This window comes from Budorcas taxicolor, chromosome 1, assembly GCF_023091745.1.
Source record: "Budorcas taxicolor isolate Tak-1 chromosome 1, Takin1.1, whole genome shotgun sequence".
NCBI lineage: Eukaryota > Metazoa > Chordata > Mammalia > Artiodactyla > Bovidae > Budorcas > Budorcas taxicolor.
Window position 1 is genome coordinate 74,549,439 of NC_068910.1, and position 18,189 is coordinate 74,567,627.

The 18,189-nt window shown below is 39.3% G+C and overlaps 1 protein-coding gene across 1 annotated transcript in view; it reads left to right on the forward strand.

The window, feature by feature from the left end:
• CYYR1 (cysteine and tyrosine rich 1) overlaps nt 1-17,758 on the forward strand; it is a 116,833-nt gene extending 99,075 nt beyond the window's left edge. Inside the window, exons 3-4 of the mRNA XM_052637250.1 lie at nt 3,085-3,242; nt 15,102-17,758. Coding sequence (XP_052493210.1) covers nt 3,085-3,242; nt 15,102-15,226 — 283 coding nt within the window. The 3' untranslated portion in view covers nt 15,227-17,758. The remainder of the gene's footprint in view (nt 1-3,084; nt 3,243-15,101) is intronic.
• The last annotated feature ends 431 nt before the right edge of the window (nt 17,759-18,189 follow it).

Genomic DNA, 18,189 nt, shown 5'->3' on the forward strand with positions numbered 1-18,189 from the left:
GGATTATACAATCCATGGAATTCTCCAGGCCAGAATACTGGAATGGGTAGCTGTTCCCTTCTCTAGAGGATCTTTCCAACCCAGGGATCTAATCCAGGTCTCCCACATTGCAGGCGGATTCTTTACCAGCTGAGCCACCAGGGAAGCCCAAGGATACTGGAGTGGGTAGCCTATCCGTTCTCCAGGGAATCTTCCCAAACCAGGAATTGAACCAGGATCTCCTGTATTGCAGGCAGATTCTTTACCAGCTGAGCTACCAGGAAAGCCCTACCCACACTTTATACCAATTGCAATTTTCTAGTTTTAATGTGGTACTTTGGCTATCTAGGGCTTCCCTGGTGGCTCAGAGGGTAAAGAATCCCCCTGCAATGCCGGAGACTTGAGTTTGATCCCTGGGTTGGGAAGATCCCCTGGAGAAGGGAATGGTGACCCACTCCAGTATTCTGTCCTGGTGACCCACTCCAGTATTCTGTCCTGGTGAATTCCATGGATAGAAAAGCCTGGTGGGCTACACAACTAAGCGACTTGCACTTTTCACTTTGACTACCTAAGATGTAACCTTTGGGGAAAACTAGGTGAAGGATACACATGACCTCTCTGCATGACTTTTGCAACTTCCTGGGAATCTATAATTATTTCAAATTAGAGGTTTAGAAAAGAAAAATATGCAAACCCTGTAATGCTTTCTTTCAAAAAAATACATTCCCTAAATTTTTTCAAGGATTTTATGATGTCAAATTTCTCAACTTAATAAACTCTCTTTCCAAAAGATGACTAAACCAAATATTTTATATACTGGAAGGTTACTGTTTATTTTTTTAATTAATAACTGAGTAAATAATGCTATAAATTTTATGCTCACCATGTTTTAAATAACTAATTTATAATTGCTAATGGGTATCAAAGTATCAAGGACATGAAAATCATGATTTAATCAAAAAACCTCTTAACACATTAATTGCAACCTCATTATTGACCTTAAGAGCAGACACTTTTGCTGGAGCTGCTGACAAGAAAGTAAAATGTGACTGATTTTCTACTTTTTTTCTATTTAAAGAGGAATTAATGAATATAAATATGCCTTGATTTGATGTCTTAGCTTCCATAGCACACACTTTAGAAACTCTATGCCTAAATAATTGGGCCATTGATTATTTCTAGGACATGAATTAAGCCCTCCAATTTAATCTTATTTAGACCTAAAAATCACAGTGAAAAAGAGGTTTCCAGATCACTTTTCTTTTAAATTTCATGTTATCTCCTTTGATAAATCTTTTTCCTTGAAAGGATTTATTTACTGAACTGCTAGACTCTGTCATTCTCTAATTGCTAATAGCCCATCCAAATATCTCATGTTCTACTTTCATAATTTACTAACAAAGTTAAAATTATGTAAGAATACTTTAAAGGAGTCTATTGGAATGCATAAGGGAGTATTCAGTTTGGTTTTTTTTAAGTGAGTGGGGGAAAGTCATAAAGAGAAGATTTCTACTGCACAGCGTACAGACAGATAGGTCCACAGTTCCTTATCTGCAATTCTGAAATCCTTAAAAAAAAAAAAAGAACCTGAGAAGTAAAGGTTTTATACAATGCAACTGGTGTCAAGCCTGGACCTGAATGAACCTGGCATTTTTTTATAGCTTCCATGTAATCCAAGTGTTAATATTCAGAAATGTTCATGTGTTATGCCCCAGATGCTGGCTGTGGGAGTATCATACAATATACAGTATATGTATATTCCCTTTCCAAAATCTGAACATTCCTGGCTCATGAACACATCTAGTCCCAAGGACTTGGGATGGGAGATCATGGACCTGTCTTAGAAAAGTACAGGATAGCTGTTTATATAGCACTTGAGAATAGGACTTTATTGATGTGACCAATGAGTCCAGGAGCACAATTATCTCATGACATTGAATTTGAGAGGAGAGTCAGAAAAGCACCAAGCTGACCTTTATTTCATTAATAAGCAAACTGGGGCATTGAGCAGCTTGCCCAAGGTTACCCAAGGCTACAGTTGGAACCATGGCAGTCTGGCTTTAGAAGTCATGCTTTTAAAACACAAGATTTTGTTTCTGAAGACCTATCCTGAAAGCCTTCCCCATCACAGCAGAATGAGACCGAGTCTCTGAGATGAAAGCCTGAGGATTTTTTTAAAGTTCATACTCTTATGGATAAAACTCTAGGCTCCAGGAAACTGGCAGCCAGCCCAGTTCATGTTCCCCAAATATGAAACTGGAGGATCCTTTTAAAGAGCAAAATCTACAAACCAGAAGAAAAACAAAACATGAGAACTGACCTCAGTTGATCCCCTACTGTGGGGTTCATCTGTCCAGTACTGACTTTGCACGCTGAACTTCCAACCCACAAATTTTAACATAGGAGTAGATTCAGGAGTCATTGAGCAAGCTCTGGCAGATATTGGAGGACAGAAGAGCCTGGCGTGCTGCAGTCCATGGGGTTCCAAAAAGTCAGACACAACTTAGTGACTGAACAACAACCACAGTAGACATTTAAGAAAAATGTCAAACGCAAACAGATCAAAGTGAACAATCAATAAAAAGGAGCCTAGACAGGCCAGAGGAAATAGGAAAAAATAGTCTCAAAGAATATATTATCATGAGTACGTTAGAGATTAATAGAAGAAATTGCATCCATAAAAGCAAAAAAGGACACTATGAAAAAAAGGAAGTGACATAAAGGATAAGATAGAGCACCTGGAAAATAAAAATATGATTGCTGAAATTCTAGAATTCAGTAAGATTTTAGAAGATAAAGTCATGAAATTCCCCACAAAGTAGTTCAAGAAAATAGGGATAAGAAAAATTAGAGAAGTTATCCAGGAGACTAAGAGGCTTATTTCAGAATAGGTTTCCAGAAAGAGAAGCAGAGAAAATGCTAGAAAGGAAATTATTAATTTATGGAATGATTTTAGAACTGAAAAACTTGAGTTTTTTTTTTTTTAACATTATTCTTAAGAACGTTTCTAAAAGGGCACTTGTCGTATAGTCATGGAACTGTATTTGAAAGGCTGAGGAATCCCTGAGTCTTTAAAAAAAATGTAATTTTGCTTTTCTTTTTTAGGGGCACAGCAATTGCTGGCATAGTATTTGGAATCGTGTTCATCATGGGGGTCATTGCTGGAATTGCCATATGTATCTGCATGTGCATGAAAAACAACCGTGGGACCCGGGTGGGTGTCATCAGGACCACCCACATCAATGCCATCTCCTCTTACCCTGGTAAGCAATACTGCTTACTCATTCTGAAGGAGGAGTCAGATTTGTTAGTTATGCTCTGGTTCTGGGAGAGAAGAATCATTAAAGATTCTCACTGGAACAATCCCCAAGTATGTAGGCTGTTTCTTAGTTAATGTAGATTGAAGCTCTAACTTTCCGTGGAGGTTACTTAGATCTGCATTATAATATCTACCTCCTATTTGAAGATATTCATATGTTCAATGGTTGCCTTATTGACTACAATTGCCAACCTGCAGTAGTTAAGAGAAATAGACAGTTCACACCTGCTGTGTCTATCTACCAGTGAGTAAGTATTGAAGAAAGTTTTTATGTGTCCTCTTTATGCAAGAAAATGGTTTTAACATAACACTAAAATTACCAACAAAGAGAAAACATAATTTTTAGTAATTTACAAGTATTTGTTGAGAATCTTCCAGAAATTCCATATATGAATATATTGTACGCATATGAATCCATAAACAAAGTGCTGTGTTTCGCTTTGATTTTTAAGTCAATATAGTGTTTTTAAGTCTATATGTAGATAGCTCAGCTGGTAAAGAATCTGCCTGCAATGTAGGAGACCCCAGTTTGATCCCTGAGTTGGGAAGATCCCCTGGACAAGGGATAGGCTACCCGCTCCAGTATTCTTGCCTGGAGAATTCCATGGACAGAGGAGACTGATGGGCCCCAGTCCATAGGGCCCAAAGAGTCGAACATAACTGAGTGACTTTCACTTAAATATATATACATATATATATTTAGACATACATACACACACACACACACACACACGCATATAGGGATTCCCTAGTGGCTTAGATGGTAAAGAGTCTGCCCTCAATGTGGGAGACCTGGGTTCAATCCCTGGGTCAGGAAGATCCCCTGGAGAAGGAAATGGCAGACCACTCCAGTACTATTGCCTGGAAAATCCCATGAATGGAGGAGCCTGGTGGGCTACAGTCCATGAGGTCTGAAAGAGTCTGACGTGACTGAGCGACTTCACTTTCACTTTTCATACACTCATGTCCTCTCTCTACCCCTTACAGCAAAGGAAGAAGGTAGTTTCTACATCTGGTCTGCCCCGTGTATCAATTCCCTGATAATGTCTCTCCTTCCTTAATCTTTTACCTATCACAGTCACCTTGAGGGAGCAAATTTCAGATGAACGTCAGCATGATCGTTTCCTCTGTCGTCTTTTGTTAGTTCTCCCCCTTCTCCAATATCTCCATGTTAGAGTGCCTCGAGTCTCACTCTTGTGTCTTCTATCCTGTATCCAGACTTACTTCTTTAGTTGTATCAATTGGCCTCATGGTATTAAGGACCATTTATATGTTAAATGCCTCCTAGAGTTATGTATCTCCATTCTAAACCACCTTCCTGAATTTCACACTCATTTGATCCCACTGCCTATTAAGCCTATCCACTTGGATGTCTAACAGATAGATCTCAAACATAACATGTCTGAATCTGTACTTCTGATCATCCCCCGCCAGAGACTCCTCCACTCACCCTTTACCATCTTAACTGATGGCACGGCCAGCCGTCAAGCGGTTCAGGCCAAAAACCTTGGGGTCATCCTGGACTCCTCTCTTTCCCTGACATCTGCATGCAGTCTACCAGGAAAACTTCTCAGCTCCACCTTCAGAATGTAAACAGTATATATGATTACTTCTCACCATACCTTCTCTGGTGGGAGCCACCATCAACTCTCATTTCCATGACTGTGATATCCTAGCTGCTCTCCCAGCAGCCATTCGAGCCCTCTAGGGGTCTATTCTAAACACAGTAGCAGACTGAACCCATTTAAGATGATTAAATGTCAGATCGTATCACTTCTTTGCTCAGAATCTTTCAGTGGCTCCCCATGTCCCCAGAGGAAGAGTCAAAGTCAGTGGTTTTTCATTTTATCCAAAACGACGATTCTTTACCAGGGCCCTCAAGGCAGTGCCTGAACTGGCTCCTCTCTTTTATTTCTCTGACTTCACTTCCTTCTCCCTCTCGCCACCTGGCTCCACTCACACTTTTTCTTGCTGTTCTGTGAACACACGGGGCACACTCTTATCTTAGGGTTGAACTTACTTAATTCAGTTCAGTTCCTCAGTCATGTCCAACTCTGCGATCCCATGGACCACACGCCAGGCCTCCCTGTCCATCACCAACTCCCAGAGTTTACTCAAACTCATGTCTGTTGAGTCGGTGATACCATCTAACTATCTCATCCTCTGTCATCCCCTTCTCCTTCCACCTTCAATCTTTCCTAGCATCAGGTCTTTTCAAATGAGTCAGTTCTTCGCATCAGGTGGCCAAAGTATTGGACCTTCAGCGTCAGTCCTTCCAACGAATATTCAGGACTGATTTCCTTTAGAATGGACTGGTTGGATCTCCTTGCTATCCAAGAGACCCTTAAGAGTCTTCTCCAACACCACAGTTCAAAAGCATCAATGCTTTACTTAATTCAAGTCTTTGTTAAAGGTCATTTTATGAATGAGGTCTTCCTCAGTCACCTTCCTTAAGATTGTAAGGTGTCTCACCTCCCACATGAACCCATCCTTTTACTCTACTTGTCCAGAGGGCTTCATTTAACCTTCTAAGATAGCATATGGTTCGCCTAATGGTTTATTTTTTATTGTTCATCCCCTCTTTCTAGAACATTAGCTCCATGAGGCAGGCCTTGTTGTCGATTTTATTTACGTCTCAATCCCAAGCATACAAGACCAGAACTGGCATGTAACAGGCACTCAGTAGATATGGCTGAATGAATGAATATCATGACCAAATCTGATTTAATTGTATTAATACCTAAACAGTTAACCTTAAATTCCACCCTGGAATATACTATACCTTTTACTCACTACAAAAGCAATTCACAATTCTGAAACTTTCCAATTTACTGAGATTATGGTTAGGGTTAATATGACAATGTTAAGACTATGGTATAAAAAAAAAACAGGGGGGATTTTTTTTTCAAATCTCCCCATTTATACTGGTCAACCCATAACCCAAGAGAGGAGGAGAGCCTGACAGAGACATTAAACCAAGAGAAGATGAGGAGAAACACCCTGTAGATAATATTCCAGATTTGCTTTCCTTGATACAAAAAAAAGTGTCATTAAAATTAATTTTTAAAATATTTAAAAATATTCTTTATAAAATTAGACTAGAAAAAATAAAATATTTTAATGTGATGTTTTGCATTCTTGGGTCTGAGGTTTCTCTTCTACCCATGGAAATGTGTTTTTAAACACTTTATTCTAGTGGCATTATTTATACTGGTAGATCACAGCACCATGTTGCCTTTTCAGTAAATGGCGTCGTTCTGGGAACTGAATAATGCAGAAAACATAATAAGCCTTATGGTGGACGCATTTTCACTGTTAAAAGACTAGGCCTTCAAAAACATAATTTGCTTGATTACTTCTCATTTCCTTCATAAAGTCACTAATTAAGCTTTCACTTAAAGGATCAGGAAACAACACAGAGTAGTATTGAATGCTTTTCAAAAATCTCTCATTCAGTGGATATATAAAATGATTTCACCCACAGTAATTAATTAACCCCGTGGTAATTGAATAACCACTCAAGTTATGACATAGTCCTACAGCTGGGAGGCCCCATAAATGAGTAGAAAATAATTTAGCCAAGGTTAGTGTATCTCTTGTTGAAAGTGCTTAGTGGGGAACCCTACAGTGAACATTATTACTCTGCAATGGGAGGAGATTACCAAGGAAAGGCGATCTGCCACATAGAACCCTTTGTTGCACAGTGACCTTTTGGAATAGTTTTGTATTCCTGCCACCTTGAGTATCCTGAGCCTTTGTTTAATTACAACTATTTTAAAAACCATCATTGTGAAAATAAGAATTATTTATCAAGTCTTAAATTTCCATGACTTTTCCAAACCTCGGTATAAAAAAAAAAAGAAAGTGATTATGTTAACCTCCTTTTAAACAGGAGGTTTGGATGATACATGTATGAAAAGAAATAATATGGATAAAACACAAGAAAAAGGCTTGTCAAAGATATAAAAATTAAATGCCAATGAAAGAAAAACTAGGCATTATAGTGCTATCAAGAAAATGGAGATTTGAAGTATCAATACATTTTAGAGTCCCTAATGGTAGTTAGGTAGATAGATTATTGACTCACTGATTGATTGATACCTGGTAGATAGACAGATGGATGATGATGCTGATGATGAAGTTAGATAGGTAGATAGATAGATAAACAATTTTTTTTCATTGTGACTCATGTATTCAACAAAGGATTTGGTGATATGAGGATGGTCTCTTCCAATTGTATCTATCTAGTGAAATAAGAAGTAAGTTTCATGCTGAGAGTGAATTTGAGGAGTTTGTAATTAAGGAGGAAGAAAAAAAAATCATGAAAAAGTAGTCTCGGAGAATGGAGGGGTGGTGAGATGCCTAATGCACAATTTCAGAGCAATGCCAAGGGCCTCCACACTTAAATATAGTCATGCATTTAAAGTGAGATCAGTTGGCACAATTGTGCATTTTTCTCTAAGCATATTAAGCTCCTAGATACAAATCTAGGATAGCCAAAATGTTGGGTTGGAGTTTTGTCAGGCAGTGGGGAAAGAAAGAGATAAATTTGATGATAGATGCACAGAGATCATTTTATTGATGGACCATAAATCTAAGCTGAATGAAGAAAGACATGAAGACAGGAAAGTAGTGATGTCAGTTTAAATAAATCTGCTTAAGGCCATCAGTAAATCAGAAATCCAGGTGAAAGTGAAAGTCGCTCAGTCGTGTCTGACTCTTTGCAACCTCATGGACTGTACAGTCCATGGAATTCTCCAGGCCAGAATACTGGAGTGGGTAGCCTTTCCCTTCCCCAAGTGATCTTCCCAACCCAGGGATTGAACGCAGGTCTCCCACATTGCAGGCAATTCTTTACCAGCTGAGCCACAAGGGAAGTCCAAGATATATTGGGATGTATATTCTAGAAAGATAAGAAGTGTTGGTTAGATTACAATATGGTACCATCATTGGTTACAATAAAAGTGAGAAAAAGACCTTTGAAGACAAAAGACCCAAAGCACTGAGAGGCAGGATTGTTGTTGTTCAGTTGCCAAGTCATGTCAGACTCTTTACGACCCCATGGACTGCAATACACCGGGCCTGCCTGTTCCTCACCATCTCCCAGAGTTTGCCCGAGTTCATGTCCATTGAATTGGTGATTCCATCCTTATATTAAAAACTGATTAAAGAAGACAATCTAGGTGATAACTTTATTTAACACTTCATGAATTGGAAGGTTTTCATGGGGAGAACAGTAAAATGGAAGAAAGTTAAGAAGCTTTTGTAGGATGAAGAATAAGAACAAAGAAAAATAGAAACAATCTGATTGGTTGGGGCCACACAGTCAGCCTTGTTTGGGTGAAAAGGAACCAGGAATGTTGGGTATAGAGCCCAGAGTGGGCTTGGTATTTGGGGGTTTTATGACTGGATATACTGAGTTTCTGATATACCAAGGTTTACTAGGACATGGATGTAAGTTTCAGTTTGCTGATATGGGAGCTTGAGTAGGAGTGGTTAGAAACCCAGTGGTTTCTGGGGCTAGAAATTTATTTCAACAAAGGGGTGTTGAAATCACCGAGAGAATGATACTATTAATAGAAGCTGTGATGCAAAGAAAGGCAATGAGCCTGATACTAAATCTTCAACAGATGAGATTTTGGAGTAGAGAGGACCACAGACATGGATGACAAGGAGGAGTAGAAAGTAGTATAATCTCTTAGAATGTGCTACAAAAGAGCTCAGGTTCTTAAAGACAGCTGTTTAAAAATGGCTCTGAGAGGAATGGATTGAGATGCGGTGCATATATAAATGAAATAATTGCTCAGCCATATAAAGGAACGAAATAGTGCCATTTGCAGAGACCTGGATGGACCTAGAGGCTGTCATATGAAGTGAAGTAACCCAGAAAGAGAAGAACAAATGTAATATTGCTTATATGTGGAGTCTAGAAAAATAGTACAGATGAACTTACTTACAAAGCAGAAATAGAGTCCCAGACATAGAGAACAAATATATGGTTAGCAATGGGGGAAGGTGGGTGGGATGAACTGGGAGGTTGGGATTGACATATATATACTGCCTGCATACGTGTTCAGTGGCTCAGTTGTGTCCAACTCTGTGATCCCATGGACTGTAGCCCACCAGGCTCCTCTGTTCACAGAATTCTCCAGGCAAGAATACTGTAGTGGGTTGCCATGCCCTCCTCCAGGGGATCTTCCCAAGCCAGGGATTGAACCCTAGTCTTCTGCACTGGCAGGCAGATTCTTTACCACTGAGCCACCAGGGAAGCCCCCATCAATCTTTTTAACAACCTTCTTTTTAAATTAATTTAACAGGTGATAATCATGTTGCAATATATAAATTTATCAAATCAACACATTGTATACCTTGAACTTACACAATGTTAAGTCAATTATATCTCAATTGAAAATATTAATTTTTTAAAAATAAGCAATGAAACTTCATCTATCCTACCAGATATTAATACCATTTAGAATCAATAATAACTAAAATTGGGTATTTGTGATTAAAAAATGATATGCCTTGGTCATTGAGACAGAATAAGCAGATTAAGATGTCTATGTGAAATTGCTATTAAAATTTCTACATGCAAGTCTCTCAGTCATGTCTGACTTTTTGTGACCCCATGGACTGTACAGTCCATGGAATTCTCCAGGCCAGAATACTGGAGTGGGTAGCCTTTCCCTTCTCCAGGGGATCTCCCCAACCCAGGGATCAAACCCAGGTCTGCCACATTGTAGGCAGATTCTTTACCAGCTGAGCCACACAAAGGAAGCCCAAGAATACTCGAGTGGGTATTCTATCCCTTCTCCAGCAGTTCTTCCCAACTGAGGAACTGAACCAAGGTATCCTGAATTGCAGGTGGATTCTTTACCTACTGAGCTACCAGGGAAGCCCGCAAACTCTATAGAAAAGATAACAAAACAATGTGGAAAGCAGGGATTAAGAAGCCACTTTTCAATAACTTGATTAATCAAAATTTTAAATAGAAGAAATGAGCACTGATGCAAAATACATGAAATAATGGAAGTAAGGGGGCATCAAATATATTAATTAACATGGAAGAATTCAGAAGTATATTGATTATGAATTAGATATATGAAAAGACAAATGTTTAAGCTTGGAAACAATATAAAAGAAAGATGAAGAACCATATATTTTGTTAGATATATTTTAAACTTCAGTAAGTCAATAAGTTATGACCAACCTAGATAGCATATTGAAAAGCAGAGACATTACTTTGCCAACAAAGGTCCGTCTAGTCAAGGCTATGGTTTTTCCTGTGGTCATGTATGGATGTGAGAGTTGGACTGTGAAGAAAGCTGAGTGCCACAGAATTGATGCTTTTGAACTGTGGTGTTGGAGAAGACTTTTGAGAGTCCCTTGGACTGTAAGGAGATCCAACCAGTCCATCCTAAAGGAGATCAGTCCTGGGTGTTCTTTGGAAGGAATGATGCTAAAGCTGAAACTCCAGTACTTTGGCCACCTCATGCGAAGAGCTGACTCATTGGAAAAGACTGTGATGCTGGGATGGATTGGGGGCAGGAGGAGAAGGGGACGACCGAGGATGAGATGGCTGGATGGCATCACAGACTCGATGGACGTGAGTTTGAGTGAACTCTGGGAGTTGGTGGTGGACAGGAAGGCCTGGTGTGCTGCGATTCATGGGGTCGCAGAGTATCGGACACGAATAAGCGACTGAACTGAAGTCAATAAGGTAAAAATAACATAACTTACCATTTTGGCAAACACTTATTTTAAGAAAGGCATGGGAAAGATAAATAACTTTGTACACTTATTTATATCTTGTTATCATTGAGTTGGTGATATTTGGGTGGCATCACTGACTCAATGGACTTGAGTTCGAGCAAGCTCTGGGAGATGGTGAAGGACAGGGAAGCCTTCTGTGTGAGAAGATATTTTCACTCCATCATTTATAATAATTAAAAAATTGCTAATAAAAAATAAGTAAATGGTCAGTGGAACAATGTGAAGTGTCACCAATAAAGTTAATGAAAAATATGTAACATAATGAAAAAGACTCATTTACAATACAAAGTGAAAAGGCATAACACTATTTTTATATAAATACACAAATGACTAAAAGAAAGGATATAAAGACACATGCTCTGTTGCTCAGTGCTGTCCAACTCTTTGCGACCCCATGGACTGCAGCCCACCAGGCTCCTCTGTCCATGGGATTTTCCAGGCAAGAATACTGGAGTGGGCTGCCATTTCCTTCTCCAGGGTATCTTCCCAACCCAGGGATCAAACCTGTGTCTCCTACATCTTTTGCATTGGCAGGCAGATTATTTATTAAACTTTGGTGACAAAATCATGGATGATTTTACTCTGTTTCCAATTTTCTAAAATAATGTACAATTTTGATAACACCTTGCACCTTTATTACATTTGCTTTAGAGATGTTGTCCTGGGTGGATTTAAAAAAACAACAACAACAACAGTAACTTTCTGCTATGAATTTCTTAGCATCCCTGAATTTTGTAAAATTCTAGACAACTATACTGACATACATAATTAGTGGCATATTTTCACTTTTTAGAGAATTGGAATGATTGGTTATGAAAGAATTTCAAAAGTGCATTTCCAGCGACATCCATGTATCTTTTAAAGATGATTTGACTTTAAGAGAAAGAAAAAAAAACCTATTAGAGTTAATCAGGAATTCTAAAATTGATACCCTGAAAAGTTTATTTCCTAGTGAAACCTTTTTATCTGTAAGAAAGAAAGCTAGCACAGTTCAGTTACACCAGTATTATTTCACAATGCCTTCCCATAGGCGGTCCTGTAAAAGATGTTCCATGTTTATTTCATGATGGATATGATCTTCAAAATCCTCAAAATACCATTCTTCAGCATTATATTATCACTTTATCAAATTCAAAACCTATATGAATGAAAGAACATGGCTTCATATCTTAGATTTTCCTGTTCAACATGAATCTGTATAAACCAGAGGGAATCTCACTGAAATGTTCTCCAGCAGTGTTTTTGCAGATGGCAAAATATAAGTGCTTTGTTACCGAAGTATAAAGGCACACCATGGCTTCATGACCAAGAAGGATGCAGAGTCAATCTGTAGATTCACCTGGTGTGTGCCCCTCAGGTGGGCGGCAGGGAAAAGCTTCAGCACATAAACAACTTAGAACCACGTACTTACATGAAACAGTTCAGCGGGAATCCAGCTGCAACTTTCTGTTTTACGTGGAGGGTGCATTGCTTGGCTTGGAGGAATTTTATTATACATGTCTCTGTCTCAGTCCTGCTAGGTATAATGAAGCAAAGGAGTGGGTGTATGCAGAGGGAAGGTGTGTTTAGACTCAATGGGGGTTACTCCATTTTGTTGTAGAAAACACAGCTTGGAACAGCCCTGCCTCTGAGGGCCTAAAGCAGCCTTCTCCACAGAACTGTGTCCTCTGCTGTGAGCCCTGGCCTGCTCAGCCCACAGGAGAGTTTCAGAGTCTTTCCTCACCAGGGTGTCTCACAGAGGACAGCCCACTCACTTCTGTGTCTCCATCTTTTTCTGTGTCAGGTGACTCAGTTCTTTGCTAAGCACAGGTAGGTCAGTAAATGATTAGAATCACCAGGCTCCTGGTAAAGCGAGCCAAGCTAAAGAAATGTAGATGGGAAACGAGTCTTTAAAAGAAGTGAGTATACGAATAACTGGGGCTTACCCAGATGGCTCAGTGGTAAAGAATCTGCCTGCCAATGCAGGAGACGCAAGAGACGCAGGTTCAATCCTTGGATCAGGAAGATCCCCTAGATAAGGAAATGGCAACCCACTCCAGGTTTTTGCATGGAAAACCTCATGGACAGAGGAATCTGGTGGGCTAAAGTTCATTCAGAAGCAAAGAACTGGACATGACAGAGAGTGAACACAAGATATGTATAACTGATTCACTTTGCTATACAGCAGAAACTAACACAACACTGTAAATCAACTATACTCCAATAGAAATTAATCTAAAATGTTTAAAATACAAAATAAAGACAAGCTAAAAAAGTTTGTGTTTGCATATAGGGTAAAGCCCTATGTTTATATTATTAATACATGCTTATTGATCAGAATACTATCATAGTCTTATCAGTAAGAGTATAACTGAGAAGACCTGTTGAGGTTTGTTGAAATGTTGTTTGTTCTTCTCTGCCATCTAAAAGTGAAAGCTTGGCTGTTTATTCACATTATTATAGCACTAGTCTGTGGTTTAGGTTGCATTCACAGGAAGCAATTAAGACATATGAATTTCCAACTAGAATCGTGATCTTGATGATAAATCAAAACTACTGGCAAATCACCAGAAGGGTTGCTCAGATGTTTCCAAGTGATTTGGTTCTTGAAGACATGGAGTGCTCAAGGAGTACCTCTTTTCCAACCCTGTAGATGGGATGGAGAGCACTACAAAATAGATGTCCATACCTCATCATAACAAATGTGATTTTGTTATATTAAATGTGATTTTAAAATACACTGACGTATATTACAGTAAGTAAATTAAAGAAACTTTTTCTAATGAGATTTGAAAAAGTTTCTCCATCCTCCTTTGCAAACCTGTTTGTCTTCCCTTTTGTTTGTTTCCTGTTTCTATAATGACTCCGTGACCCTCCAAGTTACAGGAGCCCAGTACCAGGCACCCAATACCTCCATACCGCCTTGCTCTCTACCTGTTTTCCACACACCCAGTCATCACTGAAGCTCTCAAATGCTCAAGAGCTCCTAATAATCCCCACCACCAACTTCCATGAGTCCTTTATAATCCCTCACATATGCTACTACATCAACTCACCTTTTCTTTGGTCCACCTGAATGCATATTGCTGACAGTCACCTTCCTAAAGCATACTCACTAGCATATTCAAAAAATCTCTAAAAGCCGCATATAACACACACCTTTTGTGATAGTCCAAGCCCACCATAATGGTGATACAATTAGATTCCTCAGTATCCTTTCCCATTTCTCTTTTCTGTGTAGTTTTTGCTTTGAATAAAAGCTTTCTCCTCTTTCAGAACTTTTGCGCATCTTGAATTATCCTTTAGTGATTTCTCTGTCACTTGAACATCATCTTTCCAAGAAATTTGCCTTAAGCCACCAATTCTAAATACTTTGGTCAATAGCACCATTTTTTATAGCACTTGACTTTTCATACATGTGTGTCCTCTGCCTGATAAAACTGATTATTGAAGGCAAAAATTATGTCGTTGTTGTTGTTCAGTCCTAAATTGTGTCCAGTTCTTTGTGACCTCATGGACTGCAGCATGCCAGGCTCCCCTGTCCTTCACTATCTCCCAGAGTTTTCTCAAATTCATGTCTATTGAGTTGGTGATGCTATCTAACCATCATATCCTCTGCCGCCCTCTTCTCCTTTGGCCTTCAGTCTTTCCCAGGATCAGGGTCTTTTCCAGTGAGTCAGCTCTTTGAATCAGGCCAAAGTATTGGAGCTTCAGCTTCAGCCTCAGTCCTTCCAATGAATATTCAAGGTTGAGTTCCTTTAGAATTGATTGTTTTGATCTCGTTGCTGTCCAAGAGATTCTCAAGAGTCTTCTCTAGCACCACAGTTCAAAAGCATCAATCCCTCGGCGCCCAGCCTTCTTTATGGCCCAACTCTCACCTCCATACATGACTACTGCAAAAACCATAGTTTTGACTTTAGGAAACTTTGTAAAAATTATGTCCTCCCCCGAAGTACCCAGCTGAGTGTCTCAAGTATAATAGACACTCTATCATTGCTAAATGCCTGATGCCCTTCTCCTTTTGTTTTTTTTTTATTTGTTTTTTTTTCAGTGGCACCACCCCCCTATAATTATGACCATGAGATGGAATACTGTGCAGACTTGCCTCCTCCATACTCCCCAACCCCAGCCCAGCGTTCTCCACCCCCTCCGTACCCTGGAAATTCGAGGAAGTAATCCTTCTCCTGGAACAGAGTATGTGCCAATCAGCAATCTTGCCTAGAATAAAATGCCTCTACTCAGAAACAGACAGGAAAAGATTGCCCTAAGGAACACCCTTTGGGGTTGGACAATATGTCAAGTGGAATGTCCAGGCTAAGAGAAAAGACACAGGATTTCTGCCCTACTCAGAGCTGATCCCATCTGGGGTATTATTTTGGATTCATGGGAACCACATTTGAAGAGGTCTACTGATCAACAGAAGCACACTCAGAAAAGAGCGGTTCAGTTCATTCAGTTCAGTCGCTCAGTCTGAACGAATGTCTAACTGACACAAAGTGTCTGACTCTTTGAGATCCCATGAACCTCAGCACGCCAGGCCTCCCTGTCCATCATCAACTCCCGGAGTCCATCCAAACTCATGTCATTGAGTCGGTGATGCCATCCAACTATCTCATCCTCTGTCATCCCCTTCTCCTCCTGCCCTCAATCTTTCCCAGCATCAGGGTCTTTTCAAATGAGTCAGCTCTTCTCATCAGAAAAAAGTAACGTGTAGACAAAACATCAGAAATTCGTGTCACTTAAGGAACAGATGAAGGAAATTGCAGTGTTCACCCTGGAAAAGAGAAGATTTATGTGAGATACGAGGCTATCCTGGACTCCATAAGGAAACGACTGTCTTCTGTAGCTTTACGAGTCAGAACTATAACTCTTCAGTCTTTTTGTTCATCCACAAATGCAGATCAAGTGCCTGAAAGCCTACTCTGTGCCTTACACTGTTGGCAACACTGGATGGAAGTTGCAGGAAGAGAACTCAGGTTTCAGAGTAAGAAAGGGCAGTTGGGGTTTTCTTATTGACTAGATTGCTTTCTGAAGCTCCCTGTCTCCAAGACTCCCGACAGACCCTGGCTGACTACCCAGTAGAGACATGCTCGAGAAGGAAGAGCTAAGTCAAATGGTAGATGGGTTCAGTGGGGCCCCAAAGCTCCGCTCATGTTTTAGATAGAAGTGAGGTGAATTTCTACATCACCAAGAATGAAAACAACAGGGGTAGTTGAATCTATATAATTTGAGACTTGAAACATAATCCAAAGGACTCAACAGCCACTTAAAGCCAAGAACTCTTCACTGCTAGCTATTGCCACCTAAAAATCATCTGACTTTATGTAGTATGTGATCATAATGGTAATTCCAACTCTGAAAAAAAATTTGTATCAAGTTCCACAAGCAACAAATACTTCACTTCAGATTAAAAGATGAGAAGCCAGAATCCCATGGGATTTTATATCAGGGAGTGAAATTTAGAACTTGACCAGGAAGCTATATAGCAGTTTACAAAAAGAAGAGGGGAAAATGAAGCTTGAATTCTATTTTGTGTAACTCCACTCACATGCAACTTGGACACATTTCTATGTCTCTCATAATGTTTTAATAATCTAGTCTCTTGAAAAGTTATACAGTTAACGGAAAAGTAAGATATTGATGTCAAACTGTTGCCTTTTGCCAAAACCCAAATTTTATAAAGTGCCTACCTTTAGGTGTAAAAGTTTGTAATAAATAATTCTAAGATGCCATATTCATTGCTGCAGATGATCTTAACATTTCTATTGTAATGTATTTAAAGTTGTACATTGAGAAAATATTGAGAATAATGAAATTTGTGTGTCACTTTGCAATTAAATCTAAAATGTTTAAGCCAACATTATCAGCATAATTTAGTGAAATCCCAAAATGATGTTAAGAGTTTTGCTGAATAAATCAAAAGAAATGTCTTAAAGTAAAAATCATAGTTAGGAAACTCAGTAACTCATATAACTAGCATATTTTGCTTTCAAAGACATTGACTGAACTGAAATACAGTCTAACTGCCAGTGAGATCTGAAAGCTAGATTTGTTTTGAATGACTAGCTTGATTTTCAGGCACTGTGACTTTCTTGCTTATGAAGATAGAAACCATTCAAGCATTCCAGCCTCTCCTACCTAGTAACTGAGATTTTAGCACAGTTTTAACAGTACATATGCTTTAATTTCTCTGTCTTCTGCAAGTGTGATCAGACCCAATTACACAGTAGCTACACAATTCAAAGTGCAGAGCCTCTGGGACACTCAGAGTGATATTTCCCAATGCACCATATATTCCTTAAGAAAAAAATGGAGAGGGCAAGTACAGCAGTAATTGAATTCTCATCATCTTTGCTGTCAATAAATGTTTACTGCATACCACCTATGTTCTGCCAACATTACTCGCATAGGAGCTATTAAAATCCACACCATCTCTCTTCTCTGAGTTGTTTTAAGGCCTCCCTTAAGGCATATCACAAACCCATAGACCTCCAATAGATGAGCATTTTTACTATTTGTATTTAGGGTCACAATAGCGTAAATGTGCACGATGTCAGTATAGACTTTTTGAGTTCACTGATTATTTTCATAGATGACACATCTTGGGGGGAAATAGCATATGATGTGAAAGCTTTGAATTACAGTTATTTAAAAACTAATGTATTTGCTGTGGCCAAAGTGTTTACAATAAGCAATAAAATGAAATAACCCATTATAACAAGAGTTATATTTTAAATCATCTTGCGTTTATTCTGCTTCATCCTCCATTTCTGCAGATTTAGCCTTATTCATCTATACAGGAGACACAGGACTGGAGCCAGATAAACTTTATTTTGAATTCTGTCTCTTGCCTGAATGATTTGAGGTGTGCGTGTGTGCTAAGTCACTTCAACCACGTCCGACTCTTTGCGACCCTATGAACTGTAGCCAGCCAGGCTCTTCTGTCCCTGAGATTCTCCAGGCAAGAATACTGGAGTGGGTTGCCAATCCCTTCTCCAGGGAATCTTCCCGACCCAGGGATCAAACCCATGTCTCTTACGTCTCCTACACTGGTAGGCAGTAGCGGCACCTGGGCAGGCCACTTCATCTCTCTAAAATTCCAGTTTCTGCTCTGGAAAATGTATAATAGAATCGACTTC